This window comes from Condylura cristata, unplaced genomic scaffold, assembly GCF_000260355.1.
Source record: "Condylura cristata isolate star-nosed mole 26May11 unplaced genomic scaffold, ConCri1.0 scaffold00012, whole genome shotgun sequence".
NCBI classification, from domain to species: Eukaryota; Metazoa; Chordata; class Mammalia; order Eulipotyphla; family Talpidae; genus Condylura; species Condylura cristata.
Window position 1 is genome coordinate 3502501 of NW_004567113.1, and position 26627 is coordinate 3529127.

Below are 26627 nucleotides of genomic sequence, written 5' to 3' on the forward strand. Positions count from 1 at the left end.
TTCTTTTGGTACAAAACAATATTTTTTAAATTAACCAAACACCCCAAAACACTGTTTTTCCCTATAGCAAATAGGGGTAGAATTATTTCCTTCCTCTTTTAGGAACCAAATTTGGTCTCCTTCTGTTGTATAGCTATCATGAATAGTACTTGCCTTAAAAGATACCAAAACATATAATCAACTAATTAAACCTTCTCTGTTTTAACTTGCTTCCTCATATTTGCTTATTTCAAATAATTTTCAAGCTATTTTGAAAATTACATAAAAATTAACCCTTAAAAGTAATTTTAGAGCTGTAATAATATAAATGAAATAATTTCTAGATTCGCTCATCTACCTCTGCTTCAAGTGACCAAAGTTACTTTTCCAAAGTTACTACTGTAAGAACAACGGAAACACACATAAATCCATTGAAAAGATCTAATCCCTTAATTTTTTTTCTTAGTTTAACATTTGTGAGTTACTAATACAAAATATATTCATTTTCCTCATTTTCACAACAGCCAGAAATTATTAGAAAAGTATAGAAAGGGTTCAATTTTTTTTTCATAATATAATTTTAATACAGATTTTGCTATGAAGTGGGAAAAAAGAAAAGAGAATGAAAAGATATGTGCTGGCTGCTGGGGAGTGGGGAGAGGGCAAGGCTCATAAATCACTGTACATTAAGAGCACGTGCTGAAACTTCATGATGCCAGTCACGTAATTGTGTGTATTTGGGACTAAAGACGTGAAGGGGTATCTTTTCCCTGTGGAAATAAAAAAAGAAAAGGAAAGGAAAGAAAAAGTGATAGAAGAGTTATAAGAAAGAGAAAGATTTTACGATTAATTCACCATGCAGAAAACATGCCTTATAAAAAGCTTTAATTCACATGACTTTTATTTAATAGCTATGACTTTGAGAGTAGAAGATTTTTAGAACTACCAAAATTAATGTATGGAGTTCTCATGTAAACACCAATTTTTATGCGCCAAATAAAGTGACAAGACAACACACGAATTCATTCACAAAGATCAGTGTTAGCAAAGCAACGTGTTAAACAGACCTGCCAGTTTATTTGAATACTAAGGAAAACAAGCCTTAGACATAAAACCTAGACACTACTCACTAACTTAAAAATTTTAAAGTCATACACGTAAGCTCCGCAAAAGGAACCCAAGTTAAATGCTTGGCTTCTAGTTGCAAACACAAAATATCATACCATTATACTTAAAAATATGAAAAACCAAACTGAGACCATTCATGAAAGGAAAGCATTCAATTTACAAAAAGAGTGGAGATACTTACTTTGCCTTCTTTGTATTATCAGTTTCTGATTCTTTCACTGAAATATATAAGCAATATCCAATATTAATTTGTCTTTTAACTTTAAAATCGCCTAAGCAATTACTTATACCTACCAATATCAAATGATCAAGTTGCAATGAACTACTAAAAAGAGTTTCACATCATGCTCTCATTTACTAAATACTCTAGATTGTCCTCCTACTTTACATATTTTATTAAAACTTTCCTGGGCTGGTATTTTATTTACATTCCCATATTATGCATGGCATAATACATAAGTCAGCTATCTCAGGTAAATGACTGCCTTCCAGTAAATTTTAATTCTATTCCGTGTCAGGGAACATTCATTTCTTAGAATATCCAGTATTCACTTACAATGTTCGGTCCCAGTGATCTGGGCAAGGATTCGAAACGAGCGAGATTGAGTTGTTCCAGTCCTTGGACGCCAATCCTCAGTATCCTCGATCAGTCTCTTCTTGCTGGCATCACTGTGAGTAGGTATGTGGTAAAACTCTGTATTCCGTTCCACAATGTGCTTTCTTGGTGGCCTAGGATTAAAAGAAAAGAGAGACAAATATTTTTAAATTATGTTAAGAAGAAAATATCCATGTATCCTAAGCCTCAGTATTTTTTTTAAAGCATCCTTCAAAAACATAGCAGAGGAGGCTCTAAAAAAAGTTTTTAGAAAAACAAATTATGCTAAAACAAATTAATAGTAAGTATTCAATAGAAAGATTACCGTTTAGGTGGGATTTTCCTTTTAATTAACAGAAGAAGGCAGCAGCAGAAAGATTTCCAACATGAAGAAAAGGAAAAGAAAACAGTAAGAAAAGAAAAAAGATAGCTAAAAGTTTGAAAAATCCCAACAGTTACAATAAAACAAACTGTAATTACTTGTACTGTTCATCTCAAAGCTAACTATAATCACGGTGATACGTTGCTAAAATGTAGTGGTCTTCACAAAATTAAATTAACCACCTCACAAGGACCAAGAATTCAGGATGGTTTACCGAAACCTAAACTAGAAATTTCAAACACAATTCTGAAAAGGATAATAAAGCTATTTTTTAAAAGTTTTCTCACTTGTGTGTACAAATACCCATCATTCTTAATTTGTGTTCAGGATCCATATAATAGTGATGGTGTTATCAGAGACTATTTAAATAATTAAATATTACAATTTCAAAAGATCAAGCTGTAACTCTTGGTACTGTCTTTTTAGATTTTGGAGAAGTCAATCTTATTAGAACTCAGGTTTTAATGTCTGTTTAGTCAGTGAGTGTAGCATACTCTTAAATAGTGCTAATTTCAGGTGTAAAACCACTCTGTCTCTGGTGAATCCAGAGGTGCACTCCTGCACCTCTTGCTTGTACTCCAGTTCTGTGTGCATAAATAATTAAATCTTTAAAAAAAAAAGCTGTGGTACATATCCACAATTAAATCTTACTCAGCAATCAAAAAAGATAAACTCATGCCTTTTGCAGCAATATGGATGGAACTGGAAGGGACCATACTAAGTGAAATAAGGCAGAAAGAAAAAGAAAAATGCCAGATGGTTTCACTCATAGAGGAGCATAAAGGACCAGGTGGAGAAAAAAAATAATAATGAACAACTATATACCAGAGACATTTTATGGGGGTGGAGTGGGGAGTGGAACCAAAAATGCGGTGGGGGGGGGGCGCGTAGGAGGGGAAGGGCACTGGACTATGGTGATAGCACACAGGTGATTTGGTGATGGGAAGCCCATGGGGATTACAACCGAGATGGAAAAAGGCACAAAATTATGTAAAAATAAACTATTATTAAGAAAAAAATTCTGCAACTATGAAAAATATATAGTTGGGGTGGAATTTAAACAACTAGCGAGAACAAACAATTTATCTCAAAATAGTGATACTGAAAATCAGCAAATTCATTAAAATAAAAAAATACTAAGGAAGGAAGGACATCTTAAATTTCACTGTATATTCTGTACATAGTAATTACTGTTCTCAGGGGAGAAAATAATAACAATGAAGAACTATATACCAGAGACATTTTACAAGGGTGGAGTGGGGATGGGATAAAAAATGGGAGGGGGTGGTATTGAGGGGGAAGGAGAAGTACACTGGACTATGGTAATGGCACACGGGCGATTTGGTGATAGGAACCCCATGAGGATTACAACTGAGTTGGACAAGGCAGGATGTAAAAATAAACTATTATATTAATTAAAATAATGTAAAAAAAATTACTGTTCTCTCTGAAGACCAGTAGGCTAAGTTTTTCTACTGTAGAAGTGTGGGTGTTCAAAAACATACCCACTGATTCACATAAAGCTCTCTACCGTGAAAAACATGTTTCCTATGCTCTATAATCTATTTGAAAATTATTGCAATGAGAAGAAGCCAAATTTACTGGTGGTGTTAAGTTGAGAACAGATGAAAAGTTACAGACAAGAGAGTTACGAAAATTACAAAAGGAACCACTAATTAGATACTTACATGCTGCCAGGGTTACTGATGAAAGAATAAGACACACAAAAAACAGGTGACAGAGAAGATATTGATGTTTCCAGGATGATGGAAAATAGACAAAGACAAGACCAATAAAAAAAAAAAAACCACAAAATGAAAGAATGAAATAACAAAATTCAAAACAACAAATTTGTATGAAAATGTTATACAAATATCATGCTTCAAAATGATGATGTAAGCACACAAAATTGAACAAAGGTTAATAAAAATTCTGTATTACTATTATATCTGGACAACAGTTCTAATGAATTTGTTTCCAAAACCACTAAAGAACATTCTATATACTAATGTTAGTTCAAGTATTCAGTTAATAAAACCAAGAGAGTTACTATTGAAAAAAAATCTATGCTTTCATAATTCATTTAAGCATAAATCTGAATTCTTACATTGCTAACGAATGGCATGAAATAATTGTTTCATGTAAGATCAGAAAAAAAAAAGGTTTAAAAATCATTTGCAAATGCAGAAACAAACGGTTCAAAATCATTTTTAAAATTAGAGATTTAAAAAGTCACTCATTCTCAAATAGGCAGTACATGTTAATAACAAGTATAATCTCTTATATATTATTCTCAATTATATATTATAAAGAAATTATAAGTTATTTGAACATTTTCTTATTTTTAAAAATATAATAGTTGTGATAGAAAAATAAATGAATCAGTGAGTCATACAAAATGGGTTATCACTCAATTTTCATACTCTCCTCTGTCATTATCAATAAATACCAACATTCCCAAGCAAATCCAACAGGTGTACAGATGATTTGTGGGAACTTGAGAGTTCTGTATTATCAGTGACCTAATTATTGTCTAGAAAGGCATGTCTGACAATAAACAGTAAAGAAACTAGGTTAAAAACACTGAAAGAGAGAACACCATTACACATAATTCGTTCACAGGGCCTTTTAAATGTAAAATCATTAAAAATATATTAATATCCCATTATGATTAGAGAGAACCAAAGTACAAATTCCACATTTTCAATACACTGTTAAATCGATCCTTCTGCAATGTAACTAAGAGGAACTAATAATAATTCACTATAATACTTAGGAAAACCACCTACCAGTTTTAATACTAACACTGCTGAGTGTAGCTACATTTTCACACATGAAAGTTAATTTTCTAAACTCAGGCACTGATGGTGGTGGAATGCAGCGGTGAGTTGATTTCAGTAAATTAAATGTATTTATTCTTCCCTAGTTACATTATAAAACATTTTATCCTCTGCCTTGCTACAACAAGTAATGGGAAATCCGTTTCCAAAACAAATGTTAAGTATATACTTAAAACATTTAAAGTTTATGAAAAAGTTTTATCTGAAAAGGAAGTTGGAGGGATGTTAAATGTGCTATGATATGATGAAGAGCAGCAAGTGGATAGTTGACTAGTTTCAAACGAAAAATGTCAGTTTGAATATGTTTAAAAAGCTTTCACATATATAGAACATATGATCAAAATGGAACGTTGATTAGACACTGAAGTGTCATTTACTTCAAATGACAGTCAGGTGGGTTGGCTTCTTTTTTGGCTATGTACTTAATTCCTCCTGTTTATTCAAGTTGCAATCTACAAAAGCCTAAATTTCCTCATCAGTGAAATTTCTGTCTTTTTATTACTTCTAAAGATACATAAAAACTATATAAATACTGGATTTTGGGACAGAAATACAAAGAGATCAAAATAAAAAAGTACCATCCAATACAATTACAGTGTATGCACATTATTCATAAGTATTGCCTTATTTCCCTCTACATGTCCTCAAGTCCACAATCACGGAAAAAAATACTAAGTCCAAGTAACAAAAATAAATCTAGGTCAAAATAGGTGATATAAATGAAGGTAGAGCAAAATTTAGCTTTAAAAAAATTACAGTCAACTCAACTTTTATTCTACTACTGACAAAATGCTTGGCTTGAGAAAATTACTTCTCAACAAAGTCTAATTTCCCTCTGCATGTCCTTAAGTCCACAATCATTGAAAAAAATACTAAGTCAAAGTAACAAAAATAAACTTAGGTCAAAGTAGGTGATATAAAAGAAGGTACAGCAAAATTTAGCTTTAAAAAAATTATACTGAACTCAACTTTTATTCTACTACTGACAAAGTGCTTGTGTTAAGAAAATTACTTCTCAACAAAGTCTAAGTGAAATTAAATCAAATAATGCATTTTAAAACACCTAGAACAATGTACAGTAACAAATAGCCATTAATGAATCTGAATCTTGAATTCAATTAAGTTAAACACAAATTTATTTTTACAAGTCCACCTTTGCCCCTTATTAAATGTTATACTGGAATCTTGTAACTCGTCAAAGAATTTGTGTGTAATAATTCAGTTTAAAATAGACAATGAACTAGGGGTTTGAAGATATTTCAGTAGTACATTGATGTACAATAATCCTATATATATGTAAGATAAAACTCTCCAATTAAGGAGATCATTTACAATGGAATAACTGAATAATCATTTAATCTCTACTAAATCTATAGATAATTGGGTGTTTTCAAATCAGATATTTCTATATTTCCAATTTTACAGTGTATTATGATGTAAGGCAAATTATAAAAGTTGTAACCTAACATGATTTTTATCTATTTTAAAGTAGGTAATCACCAGCCAATACTATCTAGACAAAGGACACAAAAGTGATTCCCTATCTATGCCAACTACCTGTGACATTTAATGAACTGGTAATTACTTTCTTAAATTTATTTCAAAGGTGTATAGACTATCAACCAGGGGCATGGAACTGAACTTAGATCTATATCTTCCAGCAATATTGTTTAAAAAAAAAATCAAAACAACCTTACAGAATTAACCTCATAAATACTGGTTTTTTATATGAATTTGGAAATCAACCCAATTTTACATGTTATTTACTAGTGGTACACAAACTATCCTTTTTGTTCTTTATCTTGGTTGTCTAATATACTCAACTAACAAATTATACTTCTCCAAGCATTACCTATTTTAAACCATGACACAGCAAACCCCACATATATTTTGACAAATGTTAAGCACTACTATTTATTACCATAGCAGAGCAACTCACCACAACACAGCAGTGCAAATCAAACTTATTGAAGACACTAAATGTGGTTATTTTAAATTACAGCAACTTTGCAAAATTAAACTATTTTGCAAAAAAAAAAAACGGGCATTCATGCTGTTTTTCATATATAAATCACCATATTTCCTCTCCAGTAATGTGGATACTAACTTTGTCACTTGTTTTTTCTGCAAAAATAAAAGTATTTTAATATATTACTAATATATAAATACAATTTGTATCTTCTAAGCCAGGTTCTTCAACATACTACAAAGGAACTGTTAGAATAAACTGCAATCCAGCAACACTGAAATTAATATAGGATACATGAAATACTTACCTTGAAAGCAGTGGCACATTATAATGCAAGAGCACAGGAAAGGGAAAGGTAAACACTTAAAATACCTGATGCAAAACAGATTCCTTTCCTTCCAGTTTATAATTTTGATTTAAGTAGATTAATGAAAGTATTAATAAATACAGCAAGCCAAAAAAGATAAATTTGTATATGTAGAAGTTTACCACTTCAAAAAGTGCCCTGTTATTATCTATAAAAGGAACAGGAATGTTTACATAATATTATTAATAAATATTCTTAAAATATCAACATAGGCCCTCCCTGGTGGCGCAGCGGGTTAAAGCACTGCACTGAGAAACTAAAGCCACTTCCGCATGAGTTCGATCCCCGCCTGCCCCGGAGGTGACCACATGGCGTGGCAGACCTCTCCTGACCACCCGCTGCTCCCCTCAGCAGTGTCCTTCATCGATCTGCCTGTTCTGCTTCCCGCTCTGTCTCTGGTGAATCCTCTCACCCTCCGCATCTCTGGCCTGTACCCCAGTTCTGTATGAATAAATAAATAAATCTTTAAAAAAAAAATATCAACATAGAGATTTTATACTATTAGATGAGATGAATAAATATTTCTCAGTAAAGCTTAAATAATAAGTTTTTATTTGTATCTAATATTTAATAATCCTATACAATGTGGGGTGGCTATCAAATTGGCTAAAGAGCTATTTAATAAAAATCACGTAAAAACTTGCAGCCCTCTGTTTTGAGGAAAAAAGAAAACTTATGAATTTATTATATCCTCTGAGTTCTTAAATTTTTGATTACTTGGAGGTATTTTTAAAGTAAAATTTAATAAAAATGAAAAACTCATACTGGAAGGAGTTTCGTTGCTGATCCTGTGTAACACAAAACTATGGGAAAATTTAATAAACATATAATTAGTAAAAAGGTTTGCCAGTTATTTCCGAGAGAGTTTGACACTTGATATCAAAAAAGCATTAATAAACTTCACCTTCAAAGTAATTAAGCTTTCACCAGCCTAACATCTCAACAGTTTTTTAAAACACAATTTGCAAATGCAAAGCATCTTTTTGCTAATGATACAAAATATGTAATGATGACTTTTCCCCTGAATCTTGCACAGTGCAGAACTTCAGAAACATGCTCTTGAATCACTGTCTACCAATTAAGGAGGCATAAGGGCCCCAAATCTACTCTACTGCCTAGAGTTTCCTTTGAAAATAACAAGCTTTAAAGTCATTTCAAGTTTAAAAGCCAAAGCTCTACTTATAAAACACAAAATTCAAGCTTGGTATTTTCACTACTATGCTTTTCCATAACCTCAATTTGCTTTTTACTTCTACGGTTTTCCATTAAGACTTCCTATAAAATATCAAGCAATGTTAGTAAGGAGAAGAAATTTTACTTTAGATAGCTCCTTTATAGACTTTTCTACTGTACCTGAAACTCAGTAACTTAAATAAAAGTAAATTTCTGCTTTTAGCTTTCTGTGGAGCTAGAATTTGAAGGATATGTACTTTGAATACTTTAGGATATGTACTTTGAATACTTTAAATCAAAGGATATGTACTTTGAATACTTTAAATCAAATCTAGCATATTAAAATAGAAATACTGAAAAGAACAACCAAAATCTCCCCAATACTGCATGCTATTTCTTTTCCTCCCATAAAAGGAGAAATAACTCTCTGATGGACATAAGCTTTCCTCAAATACACATCAAAACTTTAGAAAGCCAACCATAACCACAAAATCTATGTCCAGCCCAGTAGCTGTTGCTCCGGTCTCCTGATTCTTCTCTCAGCAGCAGACTGGAAACCTGCCACCTTCTTTCCAAAGCTCAGTGTTGCCATGACAGCAGTGCTACAGAAAGCATTGCCCCTTCATTACGTGAATTAACATTCGGAAGAAATTATCTCACAAAAAGTAGCCATTCACATAATTGTTTTTAATGATATTTTGCTGGGAACTGGCATTGGTAAAAATCACACATGAAGATTATTTCCCTTCATTTCTCTTACAGTATGTTTTTGTCACAATAAATCTGATCAAAATGATTTCAGAAAAATGACTTTGGCTTATTAACACATGGTACTGAATTCCAAAAAGAATAAAAGAACCATCCATAAAGGGAAGTTGCTGAAAACAGAATTCAACCATTTAAAAAAGAACATGCACTTTTTTCAGTCCCCCAAAGGAAAAGCCTGGTAACACTACATAGTTCATGTCTACTGTTTTGAACTAATCTACTTTAGAAAAATCTTTATGATAAATATATACTCTAATTTGCTTCTTATGCTTTTTAAACATCACTGATGTTGCTGTTCTGTCACTACAAAAGGTTTGTAGTTGCAGTTCTGTCACTACAAACTACAAAACTGGGTGTTCTTAAAGGTTAAATTTTAGCTTAAACATTTCTGAAATAATGTTAGCTCTCTGATTTACACTAATGCACCAAGAAACAGACATAAATCAAACCTGATTTGTTTTCTGTCTTAAAACTACCACCTAACATAAAACTGCTGTAGAATAAAAGTTATTCAAGACTCCCTCAATAAATAAATAAAAAGGATTGTTTTAGAGAAAAGAAATCTCTCACAAACTCTTGGCTGAATAGCTTTTTTATCTCCCTGTAATATATACAACAATAACCAATGGTTTATATTTTGATAGCCAATAAAAGCATTACAAATTTGAGGAAGATTCAAAAGTTCCCTTGCATTACAAGTGCCAGCTGCTCAATATTTTGCTAGAATTTGGAGAAAGAATTCAATAAGTTATATGATTCAAAATATGTTAAGATGCATAATTGGGTTTGATTAACTTACAGTTTTCTTGCAGAAAACATTTTATGTATATACTATAAAGTTACATGTTAATGAAGCAAATAAAACTTCATCTCCCTTCCTTGAAACAACAGATAATTCTGGTAGGATGTAGTTTTCTAGAAATTGCTGAAAGAAGAGTTTTGATATGCAATAGAAAGCACCCTTATCCACCTACCCATTTTGCTGTTTACTGTCACCCTGGGATCCTCTTCTCTGTCCCTCTGCTACCTCCTGAGCAGTCTCGGAACACACGCTGGTGACTGTGGGCTGCCGTGGGACATTAACTGTAGTTTTACCAGAGCTCAGTGCAGATGAACGCTGCTCAGCACTAAGAGTGGTATTAGCATGCAGTCCAGATGCAGTGAATTGGGGAGGAGTGACAGCAGCCATGGGTGGAGGGGAAGCATGTGATGAAGTGACCTCATGGTCTGGGGTGAAGGCAGACGATGGTGATGGGATGGATGTGACTTTTGGTGAAGACACAGAACCAAAGGGCCGTGGTGCCTTATTGTAGGTCATGTTGGTAGTGGAAGTGACTTTGGACACAGCAGGAGATGGAATGGGCACAGATGTAACTACTTCTTTAGGTTCTCCCTATGCAAAATAAAAATAAACATATACAAAACAGACCAAATGCATGCAAAACAGATTTGGTGGAAAGAGTACATAACTGTGTTTTTAAAAAAGACAAACATCATGTTAGCAGCCCTGTTTATAACATGTTTCCAGGAAAAAACAGTGAGTTGATACAGCATAACATGCATACTAAAGGAACCCAACATGCACAACACAGATACATATAAGTACATATTATGTATTTATATATATGTATGTATTTGTATTAAAATGAAAGGTATTTCAGAATATTTAGAATGTTGAGAAGGAAAACTATCAGAAAGCTTAAAGACCATCATGAATGTTTATATATATTCCAAAGGAAAAAATTTAAATTTGTCCGACAATAAACAAACCATTGAAACTTAAAACATTTATTTGAAAAAATCCAGTCTAAATTACAACTCTCTCAAACATATTTAATTACTCTCCAATAATTTTGTCATTTTCCAAAATAATTATTTAATAGTTAATAACTGCATGAGGAAAAATAATTAACCTTAAGTGTTTCCTTGTTGCCATAAAAAATAATAGTAGTGGGGTCTCCCTGGTGGTGCTATGGGTTAAAGCACCACATTATGAAAGTCTCCTAAGCCACTACAGCATGAATTCAATCCCCGGCCAAGAAGCTGACCCAAATAGCATGGCAGACTTCTCCTGACCTGCCCACTGCTAGCCTCAGCAGTGTATTTCTGTAGATCTGCCTGTTCTGCTCCCCACTCTCCCTCTCTAGTGAAGCCTCTCATCCACCACACCACTGGCCTGTATCCCAGTTCTATAAGCACAAATTAATAAATCTTAAAAAAAAAATAATAGGGTCCTCCCTGGTTGTGGTACAGCCGGTTAAAGCACAGCACTAAGAAGCTAAAGCCACTTCAGCATGGGTTCCATCCCCATTCCAGAGGTGATCCACATGATGTGGCAGACCTCTCCTGACCCGCCTGCTGCTCCCCTCAGCAGTGTACTTGATCAGTCAGCCTGTTCTGCTCCCCACTCTGTCTCTGGTGAATCCTCTCATGCCCCTGCACCTCTGGCCTGTACCCCAGCTCTGTATGCATAAATAAATAAATCTTTTAAAAATAATAATAATAGTAGGAGGAGAGGAAGACTAAATTCGCCCCCAAAAATTATGTTTGTAAACTTCTATTTCAAAACAAGTTCAAAGCAAAAAATATAATTTAGGCTTCTTTATCATTTAAGAATAAAATGCCTTCGACCTTCACCATTACAGAAGAAAAACAATTTAAGAAAAGCATAAAGTACTGGCTCTATTATGTTGAACCCTATGGAAAAAAAGTAACCTATATTAACCTAATAGAAACCATAACATTATGAATGGGGCTGAGCGAGCAGAAATAGGTTAAAACCTCAGCAAATCAATAAAGTTAAGTGTTTCAATGGTATGGCACAAAGTAAAATTAGGGAGAAAATCCCCATAGCATAAACCAGTTTATATGAATAATAGCTTGGGACAATGTGAGGAACTATATGAAAAAAAACGTGCACTTGCCAAATACATAACTCAAGAATACTCTGAAAATGTAACTGGAAACTTATTAATAATGACATGGCATAATATATTAGTATGGACTTACTGTGATATTCAATTTTTTGACTATTTTCTATAGAGTATGTAAATAAAGATTCACATAGAAGATGTGAATAAGAAATGTAGATATAGGAAATTGATAATTTATGGCTTCAGAAATCATGTTTTAATTAAAGATGGTTAACTACATTGCTGATTATCATCCTGCCATGTTTAACTAAAATAAACTAGGAGGAAAACTGTAACTCAGTGTTAAGTTTGGGAGTGTAATGGAAATGACAGTAACTCAGGAACAGACTATAAATGATTACCATAAAGATGTTCAATAAGAAACACACCTTTTGAACAGGAACTGGCTCTGGCTTGGTTGTAGTGGATGCTCTGGAGAGAAGGAAAGGAAAAGAAAAATAGAAAAAAAATCATAAATATTTGCAAGCTTGTAAACATCCTGTTATAAGAATTTTTATTACTATATACTTTCATATACTAAATCATCAAAATGGATAGTTTCATAATTCATGGTTTTATTATTGACAATCTACTGTTTATATAACTTAACTCTGAAGATCCAATAGCTATACTTGTATCAGGTCTGTTCACAGATGCACTTAAGTTTAATCTTTAAATTAAAGCTATTACCCACATAAAAGGGCAAAGTACAAGGTAGAGTAAACAGGAGTTTCTGACCTTTAATCGTTCCTGAAATATCTAATTCAAACAACGTTTATCCAACAGTGTCTGAGTTTTCTAACATTCAAGAACATATCCATTAAATATTAGTCTCTCTGAAGACACCAAATAAATTTTGATTAAATTATGTCACCAAATGAATATTTATTTTGTATTTACATTCCTAAGGACATATACAACTTAGGGTATCTGTTATGTTGAAAACTAATCAATATAGACTTCCACTAAATTATAATTTCAGTGAAGGTTATGTCCATGTCCCATTTAGGTCTGTATATCAACATTGTGACTTGTATTTAAAAGATCATCAGTAGTAAGAAAGGACAGAATAAGAAAAGATAGACAAAATCTATATATAGAACTTAAACTATGTTAAAATTCAAATTAATTCTTCATTTTAATGTACACTTTTTGTTACATTATTACGGTCCTTTATAACTGTCCCTTGCTTAGCATGAATGAATAGTAGCAATAACTGACTTGGAGCAATTTATCTCATGTAATCAAGATAAATGAGCAAAGAATCAACTACCATTATTCCCACTTTTCAAATGAGAAATTCCAAGTTAGAATAAATTATCTAGGGTGGAGTTCAAGCCAATATTTATTCGATATGGCTGACTGTAGTCAAGGATGATAACTAAATTACTGGGAAAGCATCTAAAGATTAAGCTAACTGCTAAGGTATATATTATGTTTTATAACAGTATAAGTGTAATAGGGTGGGCCATAGAAAAAGGGGAGATTCCAGGCTCCCTGCTCTACCCAAAGGAGGGTGGAGCTGAGCAGGGAGGAGAGAATTTGGAGAGGAAATTGAAGAGGAAGAAAGGGGGATGGAGAGCCAGAAGGAGACCTGAGGGAGGTAAGACATGTGAAGAAGCAGCTCTTGTTTCTTGGTCTTGGACTAGTTGAAACAAATGTGGGTGAGAGACCAGTGGGGAGGTTAACTATGGCAGTATTTATCTTGATTTTTGCTCTTTTCCTCCCAGACTTGTCTGGCCATTTCTGACCCTTGGGTCACTAGATCTGTGGTGGGCTTTCAGGTCTTGCTTTGGTCCAATCCCTTTTGGGTAAACTTTAACCCACAGGGGATGGGTAACTTTGAGTGTTTGATTTAGAAACTATATTCTATGTCTTTTCTATATTGCACACTAGTTGTATTAAAGTTCCTTTCCATTAACGGTCTTATATGTTTTCTTGATGTGGTGGATAGCAGAATCTATTTAGAGTGGGCAAGTTTGCAGGTCCAACAGTGTCCCTCTCATTGCCATATAACCGATTCAGTTTAACTTCTCTACTGTTGACAGTACACAAGCCTAGGAACAGGACTTTGAATGTAGAATTCAAGAAATAAAACTATGTAGGTAAATAAGTGGTAAGAACTTTAAAATTATAAACCCGGAGATCATTTTACTTATAAAGATCACTAAGAAATTAGCTTAGAATATTTGGTCTCTCTGAGCATAACTTAGTAAGGAATTCTGATCAATGTTTATAGTAGCAACTTAATTTTCCAATAACTAATTGAGTTAGCTAGAGCAAGGACCTACTGAATCATTGGTTAAACTAATGAGAGGCTACAATGGATGGAATACAGAATTATACTCTGTGCATTTGCATAACTTTTTGTGTGAATGCTCAATTTCTCTTTTAGCTTGCAAGGTTATTACTACCAGCTAAAGAAACAAGTTCAAGTACGCACTAGTGGAGTTTTCATTCAAATTCTCAGTAACACATAATCACAAAGTGTTTCTTATTAAACCACACAAGACACCGAAAGTTTGACATAATAAAGTGGATGGTAAGAATGGCGCATCTTAAAAAATAAAGCAACAACAAATATTAGTGAGGATATAATAAAAAAAAAAAGGGACTTTTTCATTTGTATTCCAAAGGTGTCTGAATCTCTTCTAAAAACATAGGCTATTTATAAGAAGTATTTGAAGTTGATTTAAGTTACTAGTTTTCCAAACTAAAAATAAAACGCATTATCACTTATGTCCATGTGAACAACTCTTATGCCAGCTTTAATTAGACACTATTTTAAATGTTAGCAGCAATTTAAAAAAGCCCTAGAAAAGCTAATTTTCATTAATTTTTAAGTCTTGCCTCTTACTGTGAGTCCTACCATGCTTTAAGAATTACAAGATAGGGCCCTCCCTGGTGGCGCAGCAGGTAAAAGAACAGCACTAAGAAGCTAAAGCCACTTAAGCCTGAGTTCAATCCCATGCTCCCCACTCTGTCTCTGGTGAAGACTCTCACTGCCCCTGCACCTCTGTCCTGTACCTCAGTTCTGTATGCATAAATAAATCTTTAAAAAAAAAAAAGAAAAAAAGAATTACAAGATCTACAGAAATACTGTTTGAAATTTTGAATTAACAAAAAATTTTAAATCTAAAATTTGAGTTTGTTTGACCTTGCTTGTTTTCAAAAATCTTACACTTTATGAATTAAGGCTTACAGAGAAAACATGCCTTCAAAATCCCAAGACTGAAACTGCTGAGCTTTAAATTAAAAAAGCAAAACAAAACCCATCAATCTGTAGAAAACAAAAGAATTATAACTAAATGTCAAATAAAGTCGTTGTTACTAGATACAACAAAAACTACTTCTACTGATTTAACTATTTAAATAAAAAAAAAAAAAACAACTACCCAATAAGTCACAGACACAAAGAAACCTAGAAGATTCCCTTGGTTACTCGATAATAAGCCAATCAGGTATCCATCTGACCTCTATTGCCTATTTGCAAGAACTCACAACATAAGCCATGCAATTTATTTTTCAATTAAAAACAAATGTATTCTAGTACCCTTTTCTCAAATTTGCCTAATTGCTTGATATTAAGTGGGGTTTTTTTGTGATAAATTGCACATAACAAAAAATTAATTTTGATTGTTATACAGTTTGCTGGTATTAAAAACATTTACCATAGGGTATAATCAACATGAATGTTTAACCAACTATTAACATTTCCACAGCAGCAATATCATTTTATGCTGCTACCAGAAAAGTATGAGTTTAAGTTTCTTCATATCCTCAATAATAGCCATTCTAATAATAATATAAAGTGATATCTCTATGTCATTTTAATTTTTTGTTTAATAATTTTTCTTTATTGAGGTAGCATTGGCTTACACTGTAGTTTGGTAGTATCCTCCTTCCCATGATGTTTAACATAATACTCCCACCACTGAACTATCATTTCATCCGCCACAATAGTCCATTTTGTACCCTTCCCACTTATGTTATCCCTTCTCCGAATATCTCAGTTCTACAGTCTGCTATGAAAGATTAGTTTTTGAGTTTCGCTGTGTCTGGCTCTTTGGGTGGTTTCTCTACATTCCACATATAAGTGACTCTATCCGGTACTTATCTTTCTCCTTCTGGTTTATTTCACTTAATATAGTACATCCTATATACATTTCATGTTGCCGCAAAAGGCATGAGTTAATTTTTTATCACGGTGTAGTATTCCACTGTATATATATATGCCACATCTTCTTAAACCACTCATCTATTTTTGGGTACTGAGGTTGTTTCCATATTTAAACCATGCATTTTTTTAACTTTTTGTTTAAAATTGTCTATATCTTAGTGTTACTTTGCTCTTCGGAAAAATGTAAGTCAACTTGTCCACAAAAATATTCGAAAAAATATTTTTGACATGGTATATAAACAAAAATATCTATATTTTAGCTATATTCTAAAGACCAGTGTACTACATCAATCTTATATTTAAGTGTAATTCCATACTTTTATTTTTTCATACTTTCATAACACTAAAACCATCAGGGCACAGGAAATTCAGAATACATGACAAATGAAACTGCAAAATGAATGAACAGCAATTAACACTAGCATTTAAAAACTTAAATGAGTTAAAAGAGAATAACAAAATAGAAAGAATCACATTTACTTACAAGTGTGTAAAGATTTCTTTTTAATGTTAACATATAAGGTTTATAAGTATACTCTGAATATTGCTGGAAGACTACATTAGTACAATACTGTGGAAAGTAATTTGGTATTTACTTCTCAAAAATCTTGAAGAAAATTTGTTCACTTTGGTGTGGAAATCAACATTTAGAAAATTGTCATAAGGAAATAATTTGAAATATGGAAAAGACCATAGGTAAAGATAGTAAAAATTTGGAAACTGGTTAAATACACAATGAGAATGTGGGTAATTTAACATTATGCATAACATTATGCAATGAGTAAGTAGTTTTTAGAAATAATTCTGAGTTGACTGCTAACATGCTTACTTTATGATGTTTATAAAAAGTAAAATATATAAAATAGTATATATACCATGATCAGTACATGGGGAAAAGAGGATAGAAACACACCAATATTTTAGTGGAGTTTCTCTATAAATGACATTTTTTTCACCCCTTTCGTGTTTTTTATATTGTACAGAGTATACATTTACTACTTTTTATAATAAGGGAAACTATTCCCAAAAGTTGTTTATAGAAAACAACTTTCCAAAACATACATACACATACATACTCTCTCTCTCCCAGAAAACATGAAGTTAGTATTTCATAAACATATTAACCACAGGGCTTTCATAGTCTGTTAATGCCTGAAGAATTGTTTTGTGAATTGTTGCCCACACTCATTTAAATTAGGGAATACTCACTTTTTTAGAATACTCATTTATTTAAAAAAATATTCTCAAGATTAACACTAGATGGGGGAAAATCCTCGAAGAAAAGCTATTTTAAGGAATTTAAATCTCTATTAAGACTGAAATGTTCACTGATGTCTCTTAAAACTGAGCCAGACTCTGACATGTGTTCAAAAACCAGGCAAAGGACCTAACCCACATGACACAGCAGACTTCTTCAGTCTCCCCTGCTGCTCCCTCAGCAGTGTATTTCAGTAGATCTGCCTCTTCTGCTCCCTACTCTGTCTCTGGTAAATACTCTCACCATCCCCCATACCCCTGGGCTATAACCCTGTTCTTGTGTGCATAAATAAATAAAAATAAATTAAAAACAAACAAACACAAGGAATCAAGCAAAACTGGATCTTAAGAACCAATGAATGGTGTTATATTTAAATTATATTCAAACTAATTAATGCATTTTTGACACTACTTTATAAAATAGCATGCTTTTAGATTATGAAGTGACCAGACAATGATCAAATTAATGTTACAGCCAGAGGAATTAAGCAACAGAACTGATAAAAGTTCTTTAGCATCTATACTATTTATGTCTTCGTGACTCCTACCCTATCTAACATAATTAACTCATAAACAATCATATAGAAAGCAGGCAGATTTCAGTTTATCTTCTGTGAGATGAGTGCTATCTAAGTTTCCCACAGTATAGTCAACCTCAAGCTAACTGACCTATAGACCCATAAACAATAGGGTACATCATTAATCACTTTAATTGCAAAGTTGTCAATTTGCAATAACAAAGCCACTCCATAGGGGAAAAAATATGAACACTCAAGTGTGCAGATTTATCCTTCAACAACTTCCCCATATTTTATGTCCTTTCAGTCAGTCTGCTTTCAAAAAAAACCCACAAACCTTAAACATTTCAATGTGAGGGGATGTGAAGGGGATGAGTCAATGATTTTTTTCTTAAAAATATTAAAAATATGATTATATTTTCTATGGATGAAAGTATAAAAGTAAAGTATCTGCATGCTGTAACATCTTTTAGCTATCCTCACTACATACACATAGGTTTCACTTTTTCTCTCACTCTCTGCATGTTCTCTTACTACAGAAACAGATAAAGTATACTTTTCTTTCATTCAAAGAAGAGGTAGCCCAAAGCTGACACACACTTAGGAGGGAAAGAAGTTGAGACAAAACAGGGGAACTGTTGTAGTCCATGAGGAACCTACAACTCTCTCTGGGTAGCTTCATTTGTAACTTCCCTGGGTAAAAGGGATGGGAGTCTTTTGTTGAAAGATCCTTTTTAGTTGGGCATAGATGATGTGAAAGAAAAAATGATCACCCCGTTATAAATCAAGCTAGTAAGGAAAAGGAGGACAGAAGGAAAAGCTCCATCCCTTCTACAGAGCTCCCTTGGCTAACATTATTTCCAAGGAGGAAAAAGGAAACATGGAAGAGAATCTTTTTTAAAGATTTATTTATCTGTGAATACAGAACTGGGGTACAGGCCAGAGGCTCAGGGGCGGCGAGAGGGTTCACCAGAGACAGAGTGGGGAACAGAACAGGCAGATGGATGAAGTACACTGCTGAGAAGAGGAGAGGGCGGGTCAGGAGAGGTCTGCCGCGCCACGTGGTCACCACCGGGGCAGGCGGGAATCGAACTCATGCGGAAGTGGCTCCAGTTTCTCAGTGCTGCGCTCCAACCCGCTGCACCACCAGGGAGGGCCCGGGATAGATTACTTTTAAGAGAATAATATATCCCCATTATACAAATAACAAGAGCACCTGAGTCAGCATTATAGCTAATATTTACTGGGGTCCTTACTACAGCTCAACCTTTTATGTAATACATAGTTTAAGTATTTATTCAAAAATAAAGCCTAAAAATGTTAAATAACTTGGACCACTAAACATACCCATGTTGCCTAGCAGAATAAAAATACTGGCTCAAATGATATGTTGCTTTTCTTTTTCTTCTATTTTTCTCTTTACACTGTACTACTTTTTACTGTGGTTAACATTGGTTGACATACTGTAGATGATTTAGAACAAAGCTCTCTTCAGATGGACACCTCATATAACACACATCATTAGTATTTAACTGTTTGTATGTGCGAATATATATATATAACTTCTTTTTTTAATTATTAATTCTTTTTTAAAAAAATAAAGTGCCAATGGTTTACATGTTAGTGTTTTAGAAGTACAGAATTTCCCTACTGGGTAGGAACCAATTGGGAACCATATTGCACCCACCAATGAAGAACCTATAGTCCTGCCTCAGGTCTATTGTACAATTTCTTAAACTACTCACTTGATGCTGGGCACTTAGGTTGCTTCCATAATTTTGCTAATGTAAATAGAGCTGCCATGAGCATAGTAGTACCTCACAATGGCCACTGAACAGGTATGTCATGATAGCTCCTTTTGGTCTTAATATGCAAAAATGAATCAACTAAATAGCTGGTTTTTGAGAACACTGATATGTTACTTGACATCCCTCGCTTGTAGTCATCACTTCATCTGCAGCCATCAATATTTATTAAATCTTAAGCAGTGCTCCAGGAATGAATGAGAATACAGTAGTAAATAAGTCAAAGAATCCCTGCCAGCAGATTAATTTCTAATGGAAAGGCAGATAAGAAAGACCATAAATAAGACAGTTTCACATAGTGATAAATGTGCAATCCATATTACTCTACCTCACTTAAGATAGATGAAGTTAATTTCTTTTTTTAATTCAACATTTATTTCTACATGAATACTGTTACCAAATAAAAAAATGCTATCTTTTCATTAGGGTCATGTTCACAAAATAATCTTAGAAGCATTTAAGGGGAAAAATGCATATTTCTACTTAGTATTTATAAAGTAACTACTATCAAAAAGTTTGCTAAATACACTGCCTAGTATTTTAGATATAATCAAGGCTAAATTAAAGGAATTTCAAATTTCCAGAAAATTTATTTTGATTAAAGAACAAAAACCATTTTGAGTCCTACTACACATTAGAAAAAGCTAGGCAGCTTCAGGGACAGTGTAGGAAGGGTCCTCTGGAGAGTTAACGGAGGCGCCAGAGATAAGGACAACAGATTCCAAAGGGGACTAATCAACATCTCCAGGACTAGGGGCAACAGGACCTTCTGCAGAGACACTAAGACAGTAAGTGAGACCACTGAGAATTAATCAATCACAAAAAGACTGGTGGAGCTTTACAAAATCAGCAAAAGGTATATATTCCTGAGGCAAGATTGCACTTTGGCTTCCTTCCCCTCCCTGGCCTGGTTCTATCACCCTGGGAATCCCAGTTTATTTCTGTTCCCTTTCTCCTCAATAAATTTTTTCTTTTTCTAAAAAAATTTGCCTCTTTTTGATTGCTTGCCTGAGTGTCTGCTAATTTCCTACTGTGGCTTCCTGAGACACCAATCTGTGGTGGTCTAGTGACTCAGACTTAGTAATACCACTGCAGGTGGGATCTGTTATTGGCTAGGAGACTAGACCTGAAAACCATTATCAATTCCACAAAGGGATTTTATATAAAGCAATTTACTTCATACGCCCCACTGCAAAGAAATGTTAAACTTGAGCACCATGTAAGAATGCTCCTTGCTCTGGCAATGATAGCTCTCTGCCCACACTGTCTATGAAAGAACTTTTTCCCCCCTTTTCCTGATAAGCCTGCCCTTTCAAAATGCAAACACCACAAAATCATGCAAACCTTATTTTAAAAGGTCAGGTCGTAAATATTTTAGGATTTGTGGGTCTACTCAGTTCTGACATTCCAAGGAGAAAGATGGCACAGACAATATGTAAAGGCAACATTATAGCTGAAGAGCCAATAAACTTTATTTACACAAACAGATCATTGGCTGATTTGTGAATGGTAGTTTGCCACCTCTAGGTTTAGTTCATTTTAAGGTTTTGATTACAACAAAATGAGGAAATAATACTACATAACTATAGCTCTTTTGTTTTCTACTTCCCATAATCATTCTGCACAATGAAAAATCCCTAATTAAAATTTGCTTAAACACAGATATGTATGAAAAAGGAGAGTTTACCTTTTATTTCTGTGGTTCTAGTATACTACCTTTCAATTTCTCTTACCTCCTCTACCTCAAACTTTTATACTACTTGCACCTGAATGATCCACTTAAATTTCCAAACCACATATTGAAGTAAAATTTACCCCCTGTGTCACTGATAGTCTAGCATTATTATTGATACTATTATTATTATTATTATTATTATTATTATTATTATTAGATGAAGAATGACATCTTAAACATGTTTTGCTTAATCTGTCAATTGAGCATGTCAGTTCATTTGCTAAGACATAATATAGGCTATTAAAAATTGCTCTGATCTGCTTTTAAATATTATGAATAGAACTACTAGTAACATAATTGTGAAAAAATTCAGAGGTAGCAAATAAAAAAGGACTCACCAAGCTTACCAAAAAAGAAGCTGAAAGTATAATTTTCTACTTTCTACTTGTTTTCCACCAAAACTCTGTATTTTACTTCCTATCAGGAATGATTTGTAATACTTTTAAAATTGATAAAAATAAGCAACCTATAACAGCATTGCAGTCTGAAAACATTAATATTTATGACTTCCATTGGACATAATATAATTACTTAACATATCTTTCAGCTGCAATCGGAAAGAGAACCAAATATAATTTCATTAATGTAATACTTCATTACTAGTGTGGAAATAATATGATTTGCAAAGTAAATAATAGGCCTGTGGAAAATACAGAGTTCCATATGTATACTTCTATGATTTTCTGACTCTTTCATCGTACCATGTTCTTCACACTACGTGAAACAATAAATACACTTAAAATTCTTATTAGGAGAACAGATATTAGTAATCAAACCATATCCATAACCATTTTTACAGACAAGTAATATATTAAAAATCAACTTCTGGGGCCCTTTATGGTGGCGCAACAGGTTGGGACACAGCATTGCAAGCGAACCGCAGCCGCTTCAATGCGAATTCGACATTGGCCCAGGAAGTGATCCACATGGCTGCAGCAGACCTCTCCTGACTTCATCAATCTGTATGTTCTGCTCCTCACTCTGTCTCTGGTGAATCCTCTCACACCTACCACCCCTGAACCTCTGGCCTGTACCCCAGTTATGTATGCATAAATCTTTTTTTAAAAAAAATCAACCTCTTTAGGAAAACCTAGAAAAGGGTGAGAAAGTTGGAGAGAAGGATAAAAGTAGCATGCTACTTTTATAGCTGCCTAGAAGAATGTTTGGTACAAAATAAGGAGTGTCAAGTATTACTTTCCTTCTGTTTACACAGAAAATTTGACCCTGGAGTTCTGGAAATTATTTTCTGTTTCTGATTATAAATCATTATAATCAAACCAAATAATCTAACAGGATAAATTTCAAGAGAAACCAACAATAATCTAAAAGTGAAAGAGAAACCATCACCTAAAAAGTATAAACAAATACTAGTTTCATTCACCCATTACATAAATTACCCTCATATATTCTTCCTGAGAAAGTAAAACTGATTTCATTTTAAATATAGGAAAGAGAAGCCCAAACTGAGTAATAAATGTGAATATAACTTAGAATTTGAAAATGACAGAACCAAATATTTATAATTTGAACCCAGTGACCCACATGCTGCAAAACACAGCTCTTATTCTCTACCCTCTAGGAATAGCAAATAAAGTAAAAGTCACAAAAGTAATTTTGATAAAGAGCTCCAAAAAGTAATGGTTTCAAAAAAATAAAAACTATTAATTTTCCATTAACTAAAACCATTTGTTTGCAATCATGTTAATTATATTCTTTAAAGATTTTTAAAAACTTATTTGTACACACAAGAACTGGGGTTTGGCCAGAGATGGGAAAGGATTCACCAGAGACAGAGTCCTGCGCAGAACAGGAGAATTTACTGAAAGAGACTGATGGGGGGAGTAGCAGGGGCACTATGTCATGTGGGTCCGCTCCCAGACTAGGGTCAAAACCATGAATGTGCAGTATCTGGAGACAGCTTCATAACACTGAAACTTCAAGCCTTGCCCCACTAGGGAGGCCCTTTGATCATGGTATTTGTAAGATGCCATCTTTGATCTAATGTAAATATAAAAAATATTCATTGTAATACATGACTATCTGTATATATGTAGTCTTATATAGAGATGGCATATAAAGACATTATTTATCTGTTTATAGTGTATATTTTACAACTTGAGCTTCATGCATGTAAATTCTTCAAAAAATTCCCAAGGAAACATGAAAAGCAAACAAGGGAATTCTATTTCATTCTTTCTTGTGATGTAGAGAATTACAAGCAGAATCACAGAGAAAGAGCAAAGTCTCTGTGGTAGTGGGGCTAGAACAGGAGTAAAAGCTGGGAGGAGCATTAAGAGTGAAATCAGAGATCACGGAGGCCAGAACATGTAAGATACTTTATTTAGCACACTATGGGGACCTAGTCATTTATGATGAGATTAAAAAAAAAAACAAAAACTATTCCTAAACACAGTACTTCATTTTGTGATACTTTAAATCTATTTAAAGTTAAAACCAAGTACACTATCATACACACACATACATGTACACATGTACATACAGCATTACTCATACATCGAGCAATAAATTAGCCTGTACAGTTTCAACTGTATAAGCCAACTTTCTAAGTAAATGAAAGGGAAAGAAAAAATGGACTAAAACTTGCCCCAAAATCTTAAATATGGAAAGGAAAAGTAGAAATGGAAAGTCGCAAATTGTCTAACTTTTCTGCACTCTTTCAGAGTGTAATATGCTCTCTGCAGTTCACATTTATATGCTCAATGTCCTCTGCTAATAATGGGGGCACAACTTGCCACTAACTTTTTCCAAGTACATTCTTTTTTTTTCTGTTCTTGTCTAGGCTAAACACATTAAATTGAAAAAAAAATTACAAAGTGGGTATTTTTAGTTAGTTCAATAAAATTCAAGGAGACAAGCATTCCAGAATTCAGTGCAGCCTTATTAGGAAAGAGTCAGATGTCTTGTGGACAGCACATGAAATGAAAACTTTTCATTTTTTATAGCCTAAACTTAGTTTTTTTCCATTTATTCAACACTTAAAAAATAATTTGGGATAGATTAATATTCTTTGTAAAGTCTGGAGAGAGTTACTCAGAGTCAACAAATTTAAAAATTAATGAACTAATATAGATATTTTATCCATATCTAGCCAAATCTATCTTTGCTTAGTAACTCCAGGATGACCCTTTACTTTCACATATATTTTTATAAAATAAGACAGTTAGTTATATTTCTGGTTGTTCTGGTTGATATTTTAATAGGTTTTGTTATAAAATTTAAGCCACATTAAAATTCCAAATCTTTCCAGTGTTTCAACAAAGTGTGAGTGTTTTTAACAGAAATCATATAAAACATTAAAAATAAAAAAAAATACTATATACACATAAAATCGCTGTCACTACAAGAAAATCCGTAGTCAAAATTACTACTATGACACCTATTATACTATACAGAAAGACAAGGTTATTGTCCTGAAAAATTAATTTGAATCCCATCCATTAACAATATATTTGAGAAAAGTGTCTTAGTCTTCTTTAAAAAAATAATAATAATAATAATATTGACCCTCCCTGGTGGCGCAGCGCGTTAAAGCACAGCACTGAGAATCTAAAGCCACTTCCACATGAGTTCGATTCCCGCCTGCCCCAGAGGTGACCTCATGGCATGGCAGACCTCTCCTGGCCCGCCCATTGCTCCCCTCAGCAGTGTACTTCGTAGATCTGCCTGTTCTGCTCCCCACTCTTGTCTCTGGTAAAGCCTCTTACCACCCCTGAGCCTCTGGCCTGTACCCCAGTTCTGTATGCACAAATAAATAAATCTTAAAAAACAAAAATTTATATATGCATACAGAACTGAGAGTATAAACCAGAGATAAAGGGACAGTGAAAAGATTCAACAGAGAGAGTGGGGACCAGAACTATGAATTACACTGCGGAGGGGAACATCAGGCAGGCCAGGAAAGGTCTACCATGCCATGTGGGTCACCTCCAGGGCTGGGGATCAAACTCACACTGAAGCAGCTGCGGCTAGCTTCAGTGCACCATTTTTACCGGTTGCAACACAAGGGAGGGCCAAATAGTGTTCTTAAATGGAAACAATTCTTAGTCATGAGAGTTTTGGCTATTTGGGATCTTTCACGGTTATATATGAATCTCATCAATATTTTTCTATTTCTTTGAAGAATGTCATTGAGATTTTTATTGGAATGGCATTAAATCTGTATATGAAAGGCCCTCCCTGGTGGCACAGCAGGTTAAAGCACAGCACTGAGAAGTTAAAGCCATTTAGCATGAGTTCCATCCCCACCCCAGAGTTGACCATATGGCACAGCTGACCTCTCCTGCCCTGCCCGCTGCTCCCCTCAGCAGTGTACTTCATCAGTAAGCCTGTTCTGCTCCCCACTCTGTCTCTGCTAAATCTTTTCACCACCCCTGCCCCTCTGTCTCTGGTGAATCCTCTCACTGCCTCTGTACCTCTGCACCTCTGGCCAGTACCCCAGCTCTGTATGCATAAATAAATCTTCAAAAAAAAAAATTTGTATATCACTTTTGGTAATATGGTCATTTTGATGATGTTAATTAGCAGGGGATGTCTTTCCATTTCATGGTGTCTTCTCATATTTCTTTTAAGTGTTTTGTAATTTTCTTTGTATAGGTCTTTTAACTCTTTTGTTAGGCTTATTCCTAGGTATTTGATTCTTTTTGTTTTAATTGAAAAGGGGACTTTTTAATTTATAATTTCTGCTTCTTCTGATTGGCTGTTTGTGTAAAGGGGGGCCTCTGACTTTTGTGTGTTGATTTTATATCCTGCTACCTTGCTAAACTGGTTGGCATTACAACCCCAAATTTCAAGCTATACTACGAAGCCAAAATAATCAAAATGGCATGGTATAAGAACAGACATACCAACCAGTGGATTCAGATAGAAAACCCAGATATAAACACACAGGTTTATGGGCAGCTCTAATCTTTGACAAAGGAACAAAAGAGATACAATGTAACAAAGAAAGTTTGTTCAGCAAGTGTTGCTGGGAAAACTGGGAAGCTACATGCAAAAAAA

The 26627-nt window shown here is 33.8% G+C and overlaps 1 protein-coding gene across 10 annotated transcripts in view; it reads right to left on the bottom strand.

The window, feature by feature from the left end:
• PDLIM5 (PDZ and LIM domain 5) overlaps positions 1-26627 on the bottom strand; it is a 211599-nt gene that overhangs the window by 76149 nt on the left and 108823 nt on the right. For 2 of the 10 annotated variants that reach the window (XM_012724204.1, XM_012724209.1), the window contains exons 4-8: positions 12503-12545; positions 10176-10267; positions 2028-2045; positions 1664-1836; positions 1289-1325 (exon numbers count right to left, since the gene is read on the bottom strand). In XM_012724204.1, the coding sequence (XP_012579658.1) occupies positions 1289-1325; positions 1664-1836; positions 2028-2045; positions 10176-10267; positions 12503-12545 (363 nt within the window). Of the gene's footprint in view, positions 1-576; positions 750-1288; positions 1326-1663; positions 1837-2027; positions 2046-3772; positions 3788-10175; positions 10595-12502; positions 12546-26627 lie in introns of those variants that run through there. The other 8 variants (XM_012724207.1, XM_012724206.1, XM_012724203.1 and 5 more) reach the window with 8 other exon arrangements.